Source organism: Sinocyclocheilus rhinocerous, unplaced genomic scaffold (genome assembly GCF_001515625.1).
Source record: "Sinocyclocheilus rhinocerous isolate Xijiao unplaced genomic scaffold, SAMN03320098_v1.1 scaffold1710, whole genome shotgun sequence".
NCBI classification, from domain to species: domain Eukaryota; kingdom Metazoa; phylum Chordata; class Actinopteri; order Cypriniformes; family Cyprinidae; genus Sinocyclocheilus; species Sinocyclocheilus rhinocerous.
Window position 1 is genome coordinate 625,929 of NW_015650690.1, and position 17,561 is coordinate 643,489.

The 17,561-nt window shown below is 35.0% G+C and overlaps 1 protein-coding gene across 1 annotated transcript in view; it reads left to right on the plus strand.

The window, feature by feature from the left end:
- The window catches only part of LOC107712067 (SLIT-ROBO Rho GTPase-activating protein 3-like), an 82,832-nt gene that overhangs the window by 29,869 nt on the left and 35,402 nt on the right, over window positions 1-17,561 (plus strand). Inside the window, exons 3-4 of the mRNA XM_016517191.1 lie at window positions 4,079-4,241; window positions 10,691-10,753. Of these exons, the coding sequence (XP_016372677.1) occupies window positions 4,079-4,241; window positions 10,691-10,753 (226 nt within the window). The remainder of the gene's footprint in view (window positions 1-4,078; window positions 4,242-10,690; window positions 10,754-17,561) is intronic.

The window sequence follows — 17,561 nt, forward strand, 5'->3', positions numbered from 1 at the left end:
TGTACATTACCATGCCAATCCCTCCGAGAGTTGTCATGACAGAAATGTGTATATATAGCATGTTTTGTTGTTGTTTTGGATTTTGACGGACCCAGTCCTCGCTCACTTTCATTATGTATAAAAAAAAAAAATTTAAAAGTGGCGAGAATATTCTTCAAAAATGTTATCTTGTGTGTCTTGACAGAAGAAAGCGAGTCATACAGGTTTGGAATGACATGAGGGAGAATAAAAGATGACAGAATTCACTATTCCTTTAAAGTCGAGTCCAAATTAAACGTTCAAGGCTGGTCGAACACATTCTGTTCAGATCTTTTGGTTTAGGTTCCCTGTATATGGCTAATAATGTAAGATTAATGAGGTCAGAATCATCAGCAATGAGCTTTTGAGTTAATCCTTGTCCTACCATTCAGTGCTCAGATGAAATTTTCTCCTCTCTCTCTTTTCCAGTGCTCTCATGGATCTACAGCTGGGAGCAATCATACATTGGGGGCCAGCGACAAATGTGCAATTGCAATTTATTGAAGCTTACTTAAAAGGCGGAAATGCATTTGAATTGGGGAGCGTGTGCACCCGTTTCTGTTTCCACTACAGTTCCTGATTTGGCACTTGATTCCTTCCTCTGCTTTTCCGTCAGGAGATAAGCTTGAGCAAGCCACCCCAGACTGGATTAAAAGCTCTTTGATAAAGCTGTATCGGGCTTGGCACATAAAAAAACACTTTCTTGAATGAATATTGTGGCAGGCGGTGAGTGTGATTGTATGATTGGGTTTTATGGCTTGTGTTGCTATAATGAAGCTAAGTGTGAAGTGATTTTGAACCCTACTCATACTCTGCGTGGGTGTTTTTGAGTACAATACGGATAACTGCTTATTATCGCTTCTTAGCATAGGATTAGAGATCTTTAGATCTCTTGCGTAGCTTTAAAAAAGACACAATAATACACATAAAACTTATCACTTTTTATGTATGTACATGTTACATATGCATATGCATTCTGACTGGAAACCTCTGAGGATCAGTCCGTTTTGTGGATCAATGGCAGCCATGCGCTCGATTGAAGCTGCTTATCATGTGTGTTTGTATTTATGTGTGAGGAACTGCAGTAAACCTGGTAGATTTTGCGTCTAGAGTGATGTGAAACAATGAGAGACATATCTTTTAGTTTTCAAGTGCTTTCATTTGTAGCAATCATTTACCTAAAAATGAACATTTTGTCATCATCTACTCACTTTCATGTTTTTCTTTCTTCTGTGGAACACATGAGGGTGAAAAACTGTTGTGTTTGCTTTTGAATGTCCTACTACAAATGTACTAAATGATTAAACAAATCCATGCAACTTAAAAATTGTGGGGGAAAAAAACGTCACAGGCAAGTGTTTACAGCCAAGCTATGATAAGAACTTTATTTAAATAGTGTTATTGTGCCAGAGGCTTTCTGAGGACTGAAGCGGCCCACAAAAAGGATATCACCAAATTCCAGAAGCCCCTGTCTCCTGTCACAAACAATCACAGCACAGCTCGGTGTATAGTTGTCCCAAGGCGGCTGTTGTGTGTTAAAACAGCTGACTATATATTTATAAGCTGAAAATGGCTTTTCATTGGCAGATACATATTGTATTTATGGAAGGAAATTGTACATGTGGTCAGGGTTTCTGTAAAGATTTGTGCTTTTGTTGTTGTCTTTGAGTTTGTGTTCATTTTAGACTTTAGAATCTAATAATTCTGATTCCTAACTATTCTATTTATGATTCTTGTAGTACTTTGAGAACATGATGAATATAATGACTTGCAGTTAATTCAGTAAACAGTTCAGTAAATCAAGAGCCTCTTTGAGTGATTTAGACTTATTCATACATACTAATGAGAATGCTGATTCATGAGTCTTTTTGAATCAGTAATTTTAACAGAACTGTTTTAGTAGCATTGTGAAAATAATATGTTTTAGTATTTACTTTTTAAAATGGAACGAGCAGATTTACAACCAGTTTTTGATCTCCAACGTTAGCTGGATGTTCATTGTCTCTACCCAAACCCATTTTAACTACACATAGCATAAAGAAAACATAAGTATGTGAGAGCCTCAGAGCATTGCACTCTTGTTTCAAAGCCTTTGTAATTAAATTTAGAGTTTTATGTGATCTTTGGCTCTTTGTATGGATTGTGGACCATGTACCATGAACACTGAAAAAAGCAATTGGAGAAATGTGATTATGAATCATGTGATCCTTTTTTCAGGCCTTGATTGTAGAGTCGGAGCAGTGCTTTTGATCTATTTTCTGAATATTGAAAAAAATTCAAAATGAGAATAAAAGAAAAAGGCCAGAGAATGTCTTTCCGCAGTTTTGGATGAAATAAGGCGATTTCTAATCTATTGTAGAGATCTAGCCTATGGCCTAGTGCTACAATTGCCAGTTTCAAAAGCAGGGGCAAAAAAAATAAAAAATTTGATCATTTTGCACAGCCACACTTTGAGCTGTTCGTCTTTCAGCTCTCTCTGTGGGACTTGCTGCGGCATCTGTGTGATCTGGCACATTGCATTACACTCCTTCCTCTTCCTGTTCCTCATTCTTGTAAATGCAGTTCATATCTTCTGCATATAAAGTTTATTTTTAAGAGGAATCTATGCATGAACAGACAGTGCTACTTATTCATTTGTGTTTTGCAAGTCATATGACATTCTCATATATTTTTACTGAGAATCCACAGCACAGTGGATCAGATTATTTCCAAACCAGCAAATTTTAATCTTGAAATACATATCTCTAGGGCTGAAACTAATTAAATGCGTTGTACCTTGTTTTACCATGTTTCTTGGACTTATGCCGTGGTAATACTTTTTTGTTGTTGTTGATTTTATTATGGTAATATCATGGAATTTTTGATAAATGAATTTAAATATCATAGTATATCAATAATGGTGATCATTCAGTAAAATTCTGAAATATTATTCCAATTCAAACTACCTGTTTACTATTTTAATATATTTTAAAATGTGATTTATTTCTGTAATGGCAAAGCTGCATGCACTTTCAGCATCATTACTCCAGTCTTCAGTGTCACATGATCCTTCAGAAATCATTCTAATATGCTGATTTCCTGCTCAATAAAGTTGTGTTTTTAAAAGTAACCCCTTGGCATATGCTTCTTTGTTTACTCTTTATCCTCATTTGAGGGCAGATTACAGGGCTAATAACGTTCACCACATGCAGCAGGGAGATATACGTTCTTCATTAGCAGCGATTAGCATTTCACTAACTCTTGCAAGAGGCCACACTTTGATGTTCTCCCCTTAGTCCAAATACTCTCTAAAGTAATTGCCTTTGCTCCTTGTGTCGTTTATCCAAAGCCTCATCCTGCTATCTCTCGGCTTTCAGTACTCTCAACTCTCAGTTATTTATTTCTGCATTCCCCGTTCTTCAGCTTGTTGATTGGTTTAGAAGATAGGACTAAGAAAAGAAGTGAAGGGTTAGCACAGAACACAAGCTTATGGTCCCAAAAGCTGATTAAGTTCAAGCTAGGACGATTTCTGTCTCGGCATATTATTTTTAGCAGTGTTAAGGTATTAAGTGATCAGTTTACTGTCAGGTGCTGAGTACTGTATGTGTGGTATTGGAGACTTAAAGGGATAGTTCACCCAATAATGAAAATTCTGTTATTATTTACTCACCCTCAAGTTGTTCCAAACCTGTATGAGGTTCTATCTTCTGTTGTGCACAAAAGAAGATATTTTTGAAAAAAAAAGTTGACAGTAGCGCTTGACTTTCATAGTATTTTTTTTCCGTACTATGTAAGTCAATGGCTATCGTCAACTGTTTGGTTACCAACAATTTTTCAAAATATCTTCTTTCATCTTTTCGTGAATTTCGTCTGACAATCTGACAATTATGGGAAGATGAAATGTTATTTGGAGAACAAGCCAAACATTTCAGTGGGAAGGGATGAAAAACGCAAGCAAGCCAACTTATCACAGTATTTAACATTATTAGGGCTGTGCGATATTGAAGAAAAATGCGATATGCGATACCTTGTTAAAAAATGCGATATTCGATAATTATTATCCTTTTCTCTGTCCTTCCAGGAAAGAACAACACCTCCTCTCTTCAGTAAACTGCTGGTATCTGGTTTTGAACCAGACTCGAAGAGAAAGCAGAGATCATGCCACACTTAATGACATCTACATTAATAATGTCATTGTTCGCCTGGCTCAGATCAGCGAGGACGTCATCCGGCTCTTCAAAAAGGTCTGTAGCTTTGACTGTAAGCTTTTTCTTCTCACATCCATTTAAATACCATGATAATCTCATGTCCACTTTTAGCTAACAGAAACCTCTGTGTTAATATTCACTATTTGATCAGACTTTTAAGTGCCAAGAATTTTTTTTTTTAATACAAAATTGGATTAAAAATAGATCAAATGCATTGCATTGTGGGATTCAGTATTGTATGCATATTTTAATTGCGTATAAATTTGTATACATCCATGAAAACGAGATGAGTCATTTATTTTTTAGGTCTATTGTGACTTTTAGGACTGCACAAAATGTTTTCTTGCAGTAAACATACCGGAGACTATGAAAGCTTGTTTCCGCCATGCAATTTTGACTTTATTTCTGGCTTTTTTCTTGCAATTCTGAGAAAAAAGTCAGAATTCCTGCATTTCCTAATTTATATCACACAATTGTGACTTTTCTCTGAAATATGAGTTTACATCTCGCAATTTTTTTATTTTTTTTTTACATCTCACTGTTTAGTTTCCACAACAGAATAAAAATAAAAAAGGCCACTTTTTATCTCTCATTTCTGACTTTTTTCTCACATTTGCAAGCTTATATCTCACAATGCCTACTTTTTTCTCAGAATTGCACATTTAAATCTCACATTTCTGAGTTTATATCTCACAATTATGACTTCATATCTCACACTTTTCTAGGAATTGCGAAAAAAAAGTGTTAAATAAACTCAGAATTGCAAGAAAAAAAAGTCTGAATTGTGCAATTAAAAAGTCGCAAATCTTCCATAGGAAACACTGAACCTTTCCAAATGTGGAAAATCATAACACCCACTCCAAAATCATTATGTATTCTTTCACACAGCCAGTTGACTTCATACATTTGCATGCAATTTCTTGGCAGACATTTTTCTTAGCACAGCACTGTCTACCTCCTGCTTTCTTGTTTTAGCTGTACTGTTGGAATTTTAGGCTGATTTTAAATGCTTGCAGACGGTGTGTATGGATGGTATGCGACAAAATGAATGTGCATGTCTAAATGCATGCTGTCTCACAGTGTGACTACAGCCTATTTATGCACCTCCTCTCCGAGTTAAAGTCATACTGTGGCGAGGAGTGCCGCCACTGGCTGTATTCTCTGTGGTGTGACTTATGGGGTCTGGACTATATGAGTTGGAACACTGTCAACACATAGCCTGGATTCCTGTGGTGTAATCCAAACACTACTAGTGTGTTTACACCTGGCTGCTTTTCCTGTAGGTGAGGCCCTGTGCTTCCAGCCGCCATTCATAGGAAAGTGGTTCAGTGAGGTGACTGTGAACCGATAAAACACACCCAGAGCACCCTGGGAAACTGTTAATTGCTTGCAGTGTGTGTACTCAAGGTCACCTAAGATACCTTACTCTGTATGAATGCATGCATGAATGCTGCTGTGATGTGACAGGCTCGTATTTATTAACAGGACTGCTTATCTTTACAGATTTACAGGTTATTTGATTCCAATTCACTTCTATTTTTTTTTTATCTGATTCAGATCACAATTTAGTTTGATTAAATTTTTTATAATTTAGGCATTTTACAGTTAGAATGTCCATTTTGCTTTAAAACAACTTCTCTCCCAGCTAATGTTCTTAGTATACAGAGAGCAAAAATAACTTATATAATATGAACGCCATTCATTATTTTTACAAATATTATCACCAATAATCATAAATATTATTAATATGTGGATATAAAATGAAGAAACCTTTAAATTGCATTTCTAGTGTCAAACTATTATGACTAGTAAAATGATTATAAAAATCTAAACTCATAAACACTTCACTTAATATGTGAGTGTTTTTAAATGATTTATTAAAATGACTGGCTCAAAAGAATCATTTCAGTTCAGTTCAGTTCAGTTCAGTTCATTTTATTGTCATTCTATAGCCTACATGTTGACACATGAGAACAAAATTTCCACTCAGGTTCATGAGTGTATGCATAAAATTAACATACAATACTGCAAATGTACAATAATACAATACTTGTTCATGAATGGAACAACTCTTGTTGTGTTGTACAGTGTACTTTTGATTCACTAAAATGAACCGATTTTAAAAAGTTGATATTTTATAATCATCTTTACAACACTGTGGCAATAAAACATATTCACAGTTCATAAAACGACATTTTTGATTACTTTTGGTGCTCTTATACAGTTGGATCACTGCTTGATGTCCAGTGTAAAAACCAAAGCAGTTGAGAATCACCAGTCTAGCAACATGAGTCTGCCGTCTGGAATGATAATGAATAGCCTTCCTTACATCCTTAAGCTCTTATTTTAACTTTTTCTTTAATTATGTGTTTAAGACGTTCAGTAGCAGTTAGTAGACACTTACAGCAGTTTTGTCCATGTCAGAGGATTCCAGCACACAGAGAGATGAAAAACATACACCTGAGGTCAGCAGAACGCTTCGCTGGTGGGTCGGATGAGGATGAATGAGCAGCAAAGACAGCTGGGAAACATGTACTGTAGCTTGACAGCACTTTGAACGGTCTTACGCTAGTGTTACCAGCGGCAAGAGACTGCAGTGTGTCAGTGGCTTTGGCTCTTTCATAATATTGCATCAGAGGTTTCCACTGAGAGCTGTTGCCATATATTCTCTGCTGTGAATGTGATGTATGCTGTAACACTGATTCTCAATCCCCATGGGCCGTTTAATAATGCCTGTTTTGGCTCTGTAAAAGCATGAATTTGCAGTGGGTTTGTGAGAAGATAAAGAAAAAGGGAACACCTCATTAAGATGTAATGTCCTGTCTTGTTATGCAATTTTCCCATGGTGATAATTTCATGTTTTTTTTTTCACTCAACATGTGATCAAGGCATTTATTAAATTAGTTTAAACATTTTTATTTATTTATTTGTTTGTTTGTCTATTTATCTATTTATTTATTAGTATTGATATACATTTGATTTTATTTGTGTTTTTATTTTTTATTTTATTTATGTTTAAAAACTAATATTTACTAACAATACTACTTATAATGAACCTTTAAAAACACTAATAAAGTCACTTATAGCAAATCCTTAATTTTAGTTTTTGTTTTATTTTTAATTTACTTAATTTACAAAATAGTAGGAAATTGGAATATTGGACATTTTATTGGTTGTCTGCAATAACATAAAATTGTTTATTCAAATATTTTTATGTAATGTATAATATAATAGTATAATTTTTATATAAATATTGATACATCCCTAAATATAAATATTTCTCATCAAATTATTTCAAATGTATTTTTGTAGTTCTGTACTTAGTCTCTTGAGCAGTGATTATGTATTTATATGATTTGCTGGACAACATTTTTTCAATCAGGCATTTCATCTCTTTCATCAGTTGTTGTGCTGTATTGAGTCTACATGTTTCCTAAAAACAAAATCAACACATATGCATGAAATATTGTGAGGTGCTTATCCCATTAGCATGGATGATTAGATGTGTAAATTGGTTGCAGGGATAAGTGTGTATGTGTATGTACACATTCATGTGTAGAGAGAGATTATTTTTGATCCCTAAGCACAGGCCTGACTATACACATGCTGTAGCCTTTATTGATCGCTGGGAATTATGGTCCATTATGCTTTACGAACATAAAAGGGCTCTGGAGGGCTACTGGGGTAATTCATTCAAACAGACTGGGATCAAGCTCACGCGTTCTTTTTTAAAGTATGACAGCTCTCTATTGCATCAAAATATCACAAAATGTTTCATTCCAGTAGTGTGTGATGTAGTGTTATTTTAGTATTATTTATATACTATTACAGTATTAGTAATTTCGTTATGTGCTTTTTTGTTTTGTCCAATATTTCTGGTTAGTTTTATTTTTTATTTCAGTTAGATTTAGTAATTTGTACTGCTTATTTCAGTTAGCTGCCAAGGCAACATTTCTAACTTTTTTTTTTTAAGTTTACATTTTTCAACTAATATTAGTATTTTTTCAGCTTTATTTCAATTCCCGAAATCTATTTTTTAATAGTTTTAGTTTCAGTCAACACTGTTCTTGCACAGATGTCACTTTAGAAAAATTAGTTTACGTGCTTTTTGATATCATTTTGTTTTGTTTCCTTATTGTATTATGGATTGTTTTGTCATCTGATTCCTTTTTTTTTTAAATTCTCCTCAGAGAAATGCACCATTCCTACGCACAGCTTTTGAACTGTTGACAGGAAAGGTGATGCTCGTACCTGCAGATTCTGTCGGCATGGGAGTTTTACCAGACGTATTTTGTGTCTGAATGTGTCTATCTAGGCCGGTCTCTGTCTTTTGTGCTTAATGAAAAAACTTGTGGTTGCAGTGAACATTTTCCAGCTTTTTTGGAGTTCTTGCCCTCCGATTTCTGCCAGATTGTGTCACTGACTTTAGAGTTAAACACAGTGCATTTTCTCGGCTCACACGGCAGCAGGTGTGTGTACGTGTGCATGTAAGCAGGAGCAGCTATGCTGTGTGGGAGGAGGTATGAAATGTTTTTCTCCTCTAGAGTTGTCTTCTTTCCCGTTAACTTGTTTATAGCATTATTAAATTATTATTTTCCCACAGGAATGCATAAGCAGTTTTCAGTGTCACAGTCAGAATATCTGAATCAGCCTGGTCCCTGTCTGAACCACTGTTTACAGAAATGCAGGAAATGATGCTGCATTGGTTATTTGAAAAGCATTGTATCAAATTATCGATCGACTGAAAACATGAGCCTTTTTGGCATTTTGCGGCAATATTGTGTGGTCACCATACAGCAATGAGAAACATGAAGCCTCCAGCCTGATGATGATAGAACATCCAATTAAACAGTCAAAAATCAATCAACGAGTACTGAAACCATAAATATTCACTCATAGTCATCTCTGTCAAACCAAGCTACTGAAAAAAAAATCGTTTTTTAATGGGGTTTTTTTGTTTTGTTTTTTTGCATTTTTAAGCAAATATTGTTGTTTGAAACAATAGAAATGTGAAGACAACGGTAAAAAAAATAATATTACTAATATTACTTTCAGTTTATTTGCCTCACTTGGAATGGAAATTCAGGATATAGTGTGCAGTATGCTTTATTTATGTAGTAGGTATTTCATCTGAATATTCCATGAATAAAAAATTCTTACTGCAGTATACCGCATAGCCTACTGCAGAAATACTATTAGAGTAGTGTGAAAGTATGTTATTCTGAACACTTTCAAACACAACCGTAAAAAAGTCAAATAAAAAAATTGCTTTCATTTGCCATGTAAGCTTGAATTTTGGATGTCGGTCAAGTATGTTTGTGATGCTTGGCAGGTTATAAAAAAGAGCTGATATTTGTGACACATATTACCAGTCTATAAAAATGAGAAAACAACATCTTTAATATGACACCATCAAAAAACATGTGGTTGTAAAGTTATAAATGGAACTGAATTAGGGTTCAGGTTTGGTAAAACGATTAGTCGACATTATCGACAACGTCGACAATAAAAAAACTGTCGACAAATATTTTTGTTGTCGAGTAGTCGTTTGATCATTCAGGTTAACTGCCAAGGAAAGCCAACAGAGGCTGCACAGGGCTCGCAAAATTTCAAAATCCCTGGTAGCCCTTTGGGCAGGAACTCTTCAGATTTTGGTAGCCCGAAAATTAATTTAATTAACCCAAATAAAAAAAGACCTTTTTAAAAAAATATATATATATATATAGAAAATCAGATAGGAGTTTAAATGTCAATCAAAAATATTTTCAATACACAAATATCAACAAATATGAAGGAAGGAATTTTATTTCACTATTTACAGGGTATCAGCAGAATTTTAAAAAATAAATTTAAGGCAATTTATGACCCATTTTAAGAGCTGCACAAGTAAAATGAACACAGTATGAAAAAAATTAAACATCTTATCACTTACCTTTATTTTGTTTCTTATCCATATGACTTACAAAAGGAGATGTTAGGCAGAATGATGTGTCATTCAGTTACTTTTTCATATAGCTAAATAAATGGTGAATAAGAGAGTTTCTCTGTCATCTCATTTTGTGTGCAAAATATATTTATTTGTATAAATTAATTGTATAATTGTAATTACATAATATGACTTTCAAAAGCTGAAGTGATTACCTTAATTTATTTGTTAGAATATGTATAACTAAATATTTTAACTAACTGCAAAAGCTGAATAACCAATAAATGTCTACTGATTAATCAGTTAAATAATCGATGATTAGTCGATTAATCGTTCTAATAATCGTTAGATTAATCTATTATCAAAATAATTGTTTGTTGCAGCCCTAAACTGAATGAGTAATACTAGTTGTCTAGCAAATAGGAAATGAGGTTTTAATGTTTCTAGATGTTTCTGTCCTTTTTTTATTGTTGTTTTTGAATATATTCTAATCTATAATGTAGAGTTTAGAGTTTGATTAATTTATGACCCATTTTTTAAATTTGTGTGTGTGTTGCAGAGTAAAGAAATTGGCATTCAGATGCACGAGGAGCTGGTGAAAGTGACAAACGAGCTGTATACTGTGAGTATAATGTCTCTCAATCTCTCTCTCTCTTTATTTTTCCTTCTCTATTTTTCTGGCTCTCCCTCTGAATGGAGCTCTCACCCGCTGTGTCCTGCCATGCACCATGGAAACGCTGACTCTCTGGCCAAGAATAAAAACAGTTTGGCTGCGCAACAGTTTGGAGAAGAAAGAAACGGTTGCTTCACATAGTTTTTTTATTAAAGGATGGGAAACTGAATCAAGGGATTTTTTTGAGGAAATAATAAAAGTGGTACTATTCGCGATAGTGCTAGTGATGGGAAAATAGTAGATTGATAGAGACGTTGTCTGTTTTTAAGCTTCATAGTAGTCACATTTTAATATGCTTCAGAATCTGGGTCATTAGGAGCCGAAAACCTTCTTTGATTCCATTGCTTTAGTTTCTCTTACATCAACCAAGATGCAGGCACTTTCTTTGGGCCCCTCAGTTTTTCTCCCTGGATGAAACCCAAGCAACCACTGCAGAGGAGCAGGATGAGATTAATGTTGTCACCCATGAAAGGACATCAGAGGGAGGTTCTTCTCCATTGCTCGACCTATTCCAGATGTCCTCTTTGCATCTTTATGCAGGTGGCGTAGTAAAATGTCTCACCCGTATCTCTGGATAAAACTAGCTACAGTATATGATCATTCTCCTGTTGTGTCATCTCTTGACTACGGCTGTACATTTTTGTGTCAAAACCTAACATAAAGATCTGAAACTATGAAACACAGTCCTAAGCCATTTGTAAATCCCTACGAGCACAGATATGAAGCTTACGAATCAGGAAGACACTGTTCCTTCCTTTAAATTGTTGAAACGCACACATATGTGGTTTGGGATCTGGCGCTCTGAAGCTGATGTGTTTCAAGGTCACTGACAGGGAGTGTAATGTATCGCTGGAGAAGACATGGGAGAGGATCATTATCCTTTTCCTGCCACCCTTCCTCTTTCCTCGTTTTTCCTCAAATACAGCCTGTCATGATACCGAATCCCTGCAGAAAGAGCTAAATTATTACGTTCTGCATCATTGTGGCCACAAAATATTTAGTATGTCATTTCTCTGCTAAGTAGACACAGAAATGTGGGCGTTTGTATTATACAGTATTATTAGAGTGTAGAGTATAGGCTGTGTGCAGTTTTATCAGTTTTGATGATATATATGCATATATATAATCAAAAGCATACATATTTTATATACATTTTTGAATGTCAGTGTCTGTTCTTTTCCTATATATTGATAGGTTGTTGTAGGTTTACCACTAATTTAAATTATTCATTAGACTGAAGATTATGCTAAACTGTGTTAAGCATATTACAAATTTTCTCACTTTACAAACCCTTATATAACGTCTGCTTGATAGTGGCATAGTGGCTTGCTTCTGATCAACTGTTATTGATATACAGCTTGACAATAAAAATGAAAGAGAGCCTGCACTAGAAGCCTTAAGTATTGATCCCTCTGCCCCCTTCCTGTGGTTTGAGTTATGTGTTCTGAATGTAGAGTAAGAAATATGAATGTAAAGCTTCGGTTCAGTCCCAGTGTGCAATGTGAAATTTCTGCATTGGTTTTGCAATGTGTTTGTGAATTAGGATGATCAATGGTTCTTGATTTTCTTTCTTGGGTATTAAAGCAAGGTGCTACAGGCAAAACCTCTGTTTTTTCATGCACTGGTCAAATGTAAGATTTTGTGCTATTTTGCTTCCATAACATATCTGTCATCTTTCAGACTAGTGGAAAGAAAACATCCAAAATACACATTTAAGTGTTTATTGTCTATTTACGTCTGTACTTATCAATTAAATATATCTTTAAAGGCTGTTTTCTCTAAGTGAATGAAATCTCCACTTCAGTACAGTATATACTGTACACCCAAATGTAAGGTTTGTGCAGAGTAGTTTGTTTATATATCATTCGCCTGATTTATATAGCATTTTGTTCCTGATTTTATGTTCTGAATTATGGAGTGATAAAAAGAAATATCTAAAATCTCCTCTGTAAAACCTTTAACTCCCTTACATGTCAACAAAACAACAAGCAAGAAAAAACAAGAATTTTGAACCTGGCTTAATCTAATGTTTAGATTTCTGTTCTAGAAATGTGTGCAGATGAGTGCATATCTAATCATAAAGTGCCTCATTTGTGTATTTAAATATAACATTTCAGAAAAATTGTAATACAAAAGAGTTGTTTTAATGTACTGTGATTAATCAGCTATAAAGTATGGTGATATCTAGTAGTTAAAATTTTACCCTATTCACCTGTAGTGTCTTGTATTCTATGCGCGACTTGCAATCTGTCAATCAGATTGAAAGCCATCAGATTATTTATTTTTAACTCCATTTATGCATCTTGAAGAAGTTAAAGTAGTGTTTGCTGTTATTTTTGTAATGGAAAGTACTGTGAATTTTGCACACAGTTTGTGGAAGGTGAAAGCTTAGCAGCTTTTGCCAGGGAACAGGCTTGTAACAAATGAGAGCTAAAGTACATCGAAATATTGGCTGTGTATTGTATTTGAGAACAGTAATCCTTTTTCTGAATGATGCCAAAATGGCTCATTATAAATTTTTCAGCTTTAAGGAAATGAGTATAGTGGAGTGCCCTTGCACGACTGCACTTGAAGCTCTATTACACATGCTTCTATGCATAAGAATTGGGTGTTGACTTTGAGAGCCCCTTCCTAAAGACATAGACATGTGACTTAATTTTATGTAATTTAACTTTGAAAGACAAGCTGGAATTGCAGGCCTTCAGGTTGCAGCTCTATCCTCTGTTATGGTATGGTAAACAAGAGAAACCTTTATATATTGATTGAAGAAATTAAAGTTCTTCCTTTCATATCTGTTCTTTTATGTTCTGAACAAGATTGTCATTAATTCTCATGGTCCTCTGACTCATCAGGGTCTTAAAGACATCAGTCTCATGTGATGAATGAGTCTGTGCTGCCCATTTAGCCAGTCCTTGTCTATCACAAGGTCTTACAAAAGACAGTCTGTTTTGGCCGATTGACAGGTAAATAGTTTAGCTGGAATGTCTAAAAAATTTCTGCAGTGTTCAAGAAGTTGAAATTGTAGCAGTTAGGGTGTGTACCGCAGTACAGAAGCACGCAGACGTGCTCCGGGCAGTTTCTGTGGAGACGGAAGTTGTATATAAATCATTGCAAGTTAGTTTAAGGTTTCTGGCTAATGCTCAAATACTGAGCTAATGCGGCTTAGCAAAGGGGGAAAAAATATCATTGCACAGCTCTCGGACAAACCCAGGCCACAAAACCAGTGATGCTAGATGTGAGAATAAATGTTTTGTCAGTTTTTCAACCTTAGAATGGTGAGAATGTAAACTGGTGTTTTTTTAAGGCAAATATATTACTTTGTTTCAGCTGTTATTTTTTATTTTATTTTATTTTATTTTGTGAAATATGTCCTAATGAATTTGCTTAAAAGTAATATAAAAATTGTTGAAATTTAGTCACAGCTAAATATTTTTATAATTGCTTTAAGCTACTGTTTTTCATAAAACATATCATACATTTTTATAGAAACCATATTTAGTTTGATGTACCCATTATCCATGGGGGTACATGTGGTAATTACACTGGTTTTACACATGGCTATTTTGCAAGCTACACATTTTCATCAGGGTTGTTGCAGAGCAGAATTTACAATCCTGTTAAAATCATTTGTATGAGACCTTTTTACATTTTATTTAAATATTTTCTCTAATTATTAGCAACTTGAAGGTGTATACAGAATTACACATGTTTAAAGAGATCCCAGTATTGTATCTAATGTCAATCTTGGCTAAGCATTGCTCTTTACAGCTGAGGTCATCTCACCTCAACATGCCTGTAAATACAATTTTGATGCTGGAGGTTTGCCAGCCATGTCCATCAAACCTGCTTGTAAACATGTTCCTTTGCTGTGTTCTCTTTGAGGGGCATGAGTTGATGGGTGACAGCTTTGGGAGGAGCTGACTGCTAACCTACATTTTCTCCTGCACTGGAGTACATAGTTTCTGTCACATTTACTCACCAGCGCAGTATTTTTATTCACAATTTCAGCCTGCTTGCAGATTTAGAAATAAGTGTCACTTTGAGTGTTGCAGTCTTATTGAGTTTAGCCTGTTTTGTGTCATTGAAAATGATAAAAAATGTTATTAAATTCTGATGATCGGTTCTAAGCTATATTATTTGGTTATGTTACATATATGTTACATGTATGCTGATGTGCATATATGTAACATAGACTAGCACATCATAATATTTGACATAAACGTAGCATGCTGCATGGAAGGCGGTTTTAATGGTTTCTTCAAACATGCATACTACAGATTCTAGCACCACATTTTGCCCTCCATCAACCTTGTAATGGTTACATCATTTACACAACCGCATGTGAGTACACCATCTAAGAATCGGTTAGCTTGAAGACATGTCACACATCTGTGTATGTTTATTAGACCCTGTTAAAAGAGCTGGTGATCTGTCCTGAAGCCAGACACAGCTTGCACTTCTCTGAGAAACATCCTTTGCATCCTCTTCCTAATGAGCTTGAGGAAACAGCTTTTTCCATCAGGGAATACTAGGGCCTGGATCCTGTGTAGCGTTTAATGACTGGAACATGTTATATTAGTTCGAAGAACAAGGCTGATGGTGTAGGTGTATTGAATTTAGCATGGCTTCACCTTGTGCATGTCAATATTTTGAAGTATTTGTGACTAAAAAAGTCAATTTTTATGGTACAGTTGATCTTTTTCATAAAGGTATTCATTTGACATAAAATACAGTTTAAAAGTTTCTATTCATCAAAGAATATTGAAAAAAGTATCACTGTTTCCACAAAAATATTAAGCCACAAAACTGTTTTCAACATTGATAATTAAAATAAATTTTTCTTGAGCACCAAATCAGCATATTAGAGTGATTTCCAAAGGATCATATGACACTGAAGTCTGGAGAAATGGCTGCTGAAAATTTAAGTTCGCCATCACAGGAATAAATTGCATTTTTAAAATATACTAAAAAAGAAAGCAGCTGTTTTAAATTGTAATGCTTCACAATATTACTGTTTCTGTTTTTGTTTAAATAAATGCAGCCTTGGTGAGCACAAGAAACTTCTTTTAAATTCATTTACAAAATGTCACAAGCCTCAAAACCTTTGAAAAGTAGTGTATGTCATATTGCTAAAAGGTAACTTTTGTAAAATATTTTCTTCTATCCAAGTTTATGTATTGTACATCCATAAGATTGTAAGTAAAAAGATTGTAAACATTTGCTCAGACTTTGATTCTTTATTTATTTTATGATTTATTTTGGTACAGTTCATTTTTCATGCTCTGAAATTGTATTTTTGGGTAATACATTTACACATAATTGTACATCATTATAGTTGTTTTAATCAGTTATTAAATTCAGTAAATGATGCATTGAATTTGCATTTTTTGATTGCTACACTCCTAATTAGTAAATCATTCACAAGACTTGTGTTCCTTGAAAGAAAGAAAATGTTATAGGTTGTGAATGACATCAGGGTGTCAGAATATTATAAATAATGTCAGAAATTTTAGATAAACGTTTCCTTTCAGTAAGCCGTTTATAGGTTAACCTCCACAAAAGGTGTAAACACTGTGGCTCTGTGATGCTTGTTTGAGTGGTTTTGTATGTTAACTTTCAATGCTGTAAATTTGAGACAGGACTAGCTCTTTGTCCAAATAATGGACAATAGGGGACAACCTGGTCACAGACAATTATTTTTGCCATTTAATTTCATATTGTAGTAGCGCAGACACATTAAATCACAGGAAGCAGCACTAAAAGCATGCACAGTGCCATCGTGCGGACGCACTTGATGACCTCCTCTAGAATGATCAGATGATCTGTGGGTGTAAAGTTAGAGTGAAATAGCTGAGTGTATGTACATTAATGTCAGGGTCGGTGCAGATGAGCAGTCAGTGGACGCCTGCAGGCTGGCTGATTTAATAAGCCTTTTATTGTAAACACCATCAGACAGGCATCTGCCGGCTATAAGGAGCGGAATAAAGCCGGGCAGTGGTGAAGAGGACCCCCCTCCCCTTTCACTTGCTCTGCTCTATTGTTTGAGCAGAGAGGATATTAATGGGGTTGAATAGCAGACTGGGTCACACCAATCAGACATGAGGTAAAACAGTTTGCATCGTTGCAAACACCTCAGTCACACAGAGAGCTCCGTCGTCGGAGTCAGCAAAGCGTGCGGTTTGTTTGAATCAACTTTGTGTTTCATACACGCTTCCTTCAGAATCTGTGTCCTTAGATCGCCCCCTCCTTCAGCCTCTGTCATCCCGGGCTTGAATGGAAGGCTTGGACTTGGTGGAAAGAGGCAGGATTATGGTACTTCTGCTGCCAAGTCCATACTCCTATGCATATTCATGAGGTGATCTGCTCTGTAGAGCTGACGGGAATACAACTGATCCTTCTCAACTGAGACCTGCGCAGCTTCTCTGGAATTAAACTAGTTTGGAGATCATTTTAAGAAAGTGTCAGGATTGAGTTGTTTTGTATCACCAAGGAAAACCATGGATGTCTTCATTTTGAGTAAATGTGAGAATAACATTTATGAAATGTTTCATTTTGTTGTTTGACATTTAAAGCCTTGGGTTGTTTCTGCAGTACATATTCTCATTTACATTTTTATGAAAATTGGAAGCATTCTAGGACAATTTAGGATTTTATCCCACATAAACTGGAAGTGTATAAGCTTTTTTAGTGTTTGTTACTTTCTTCTGTCCCTGTTTAATGTGCAAAGTTAATACTCTCCTCCAAGGCTGCGTTTATG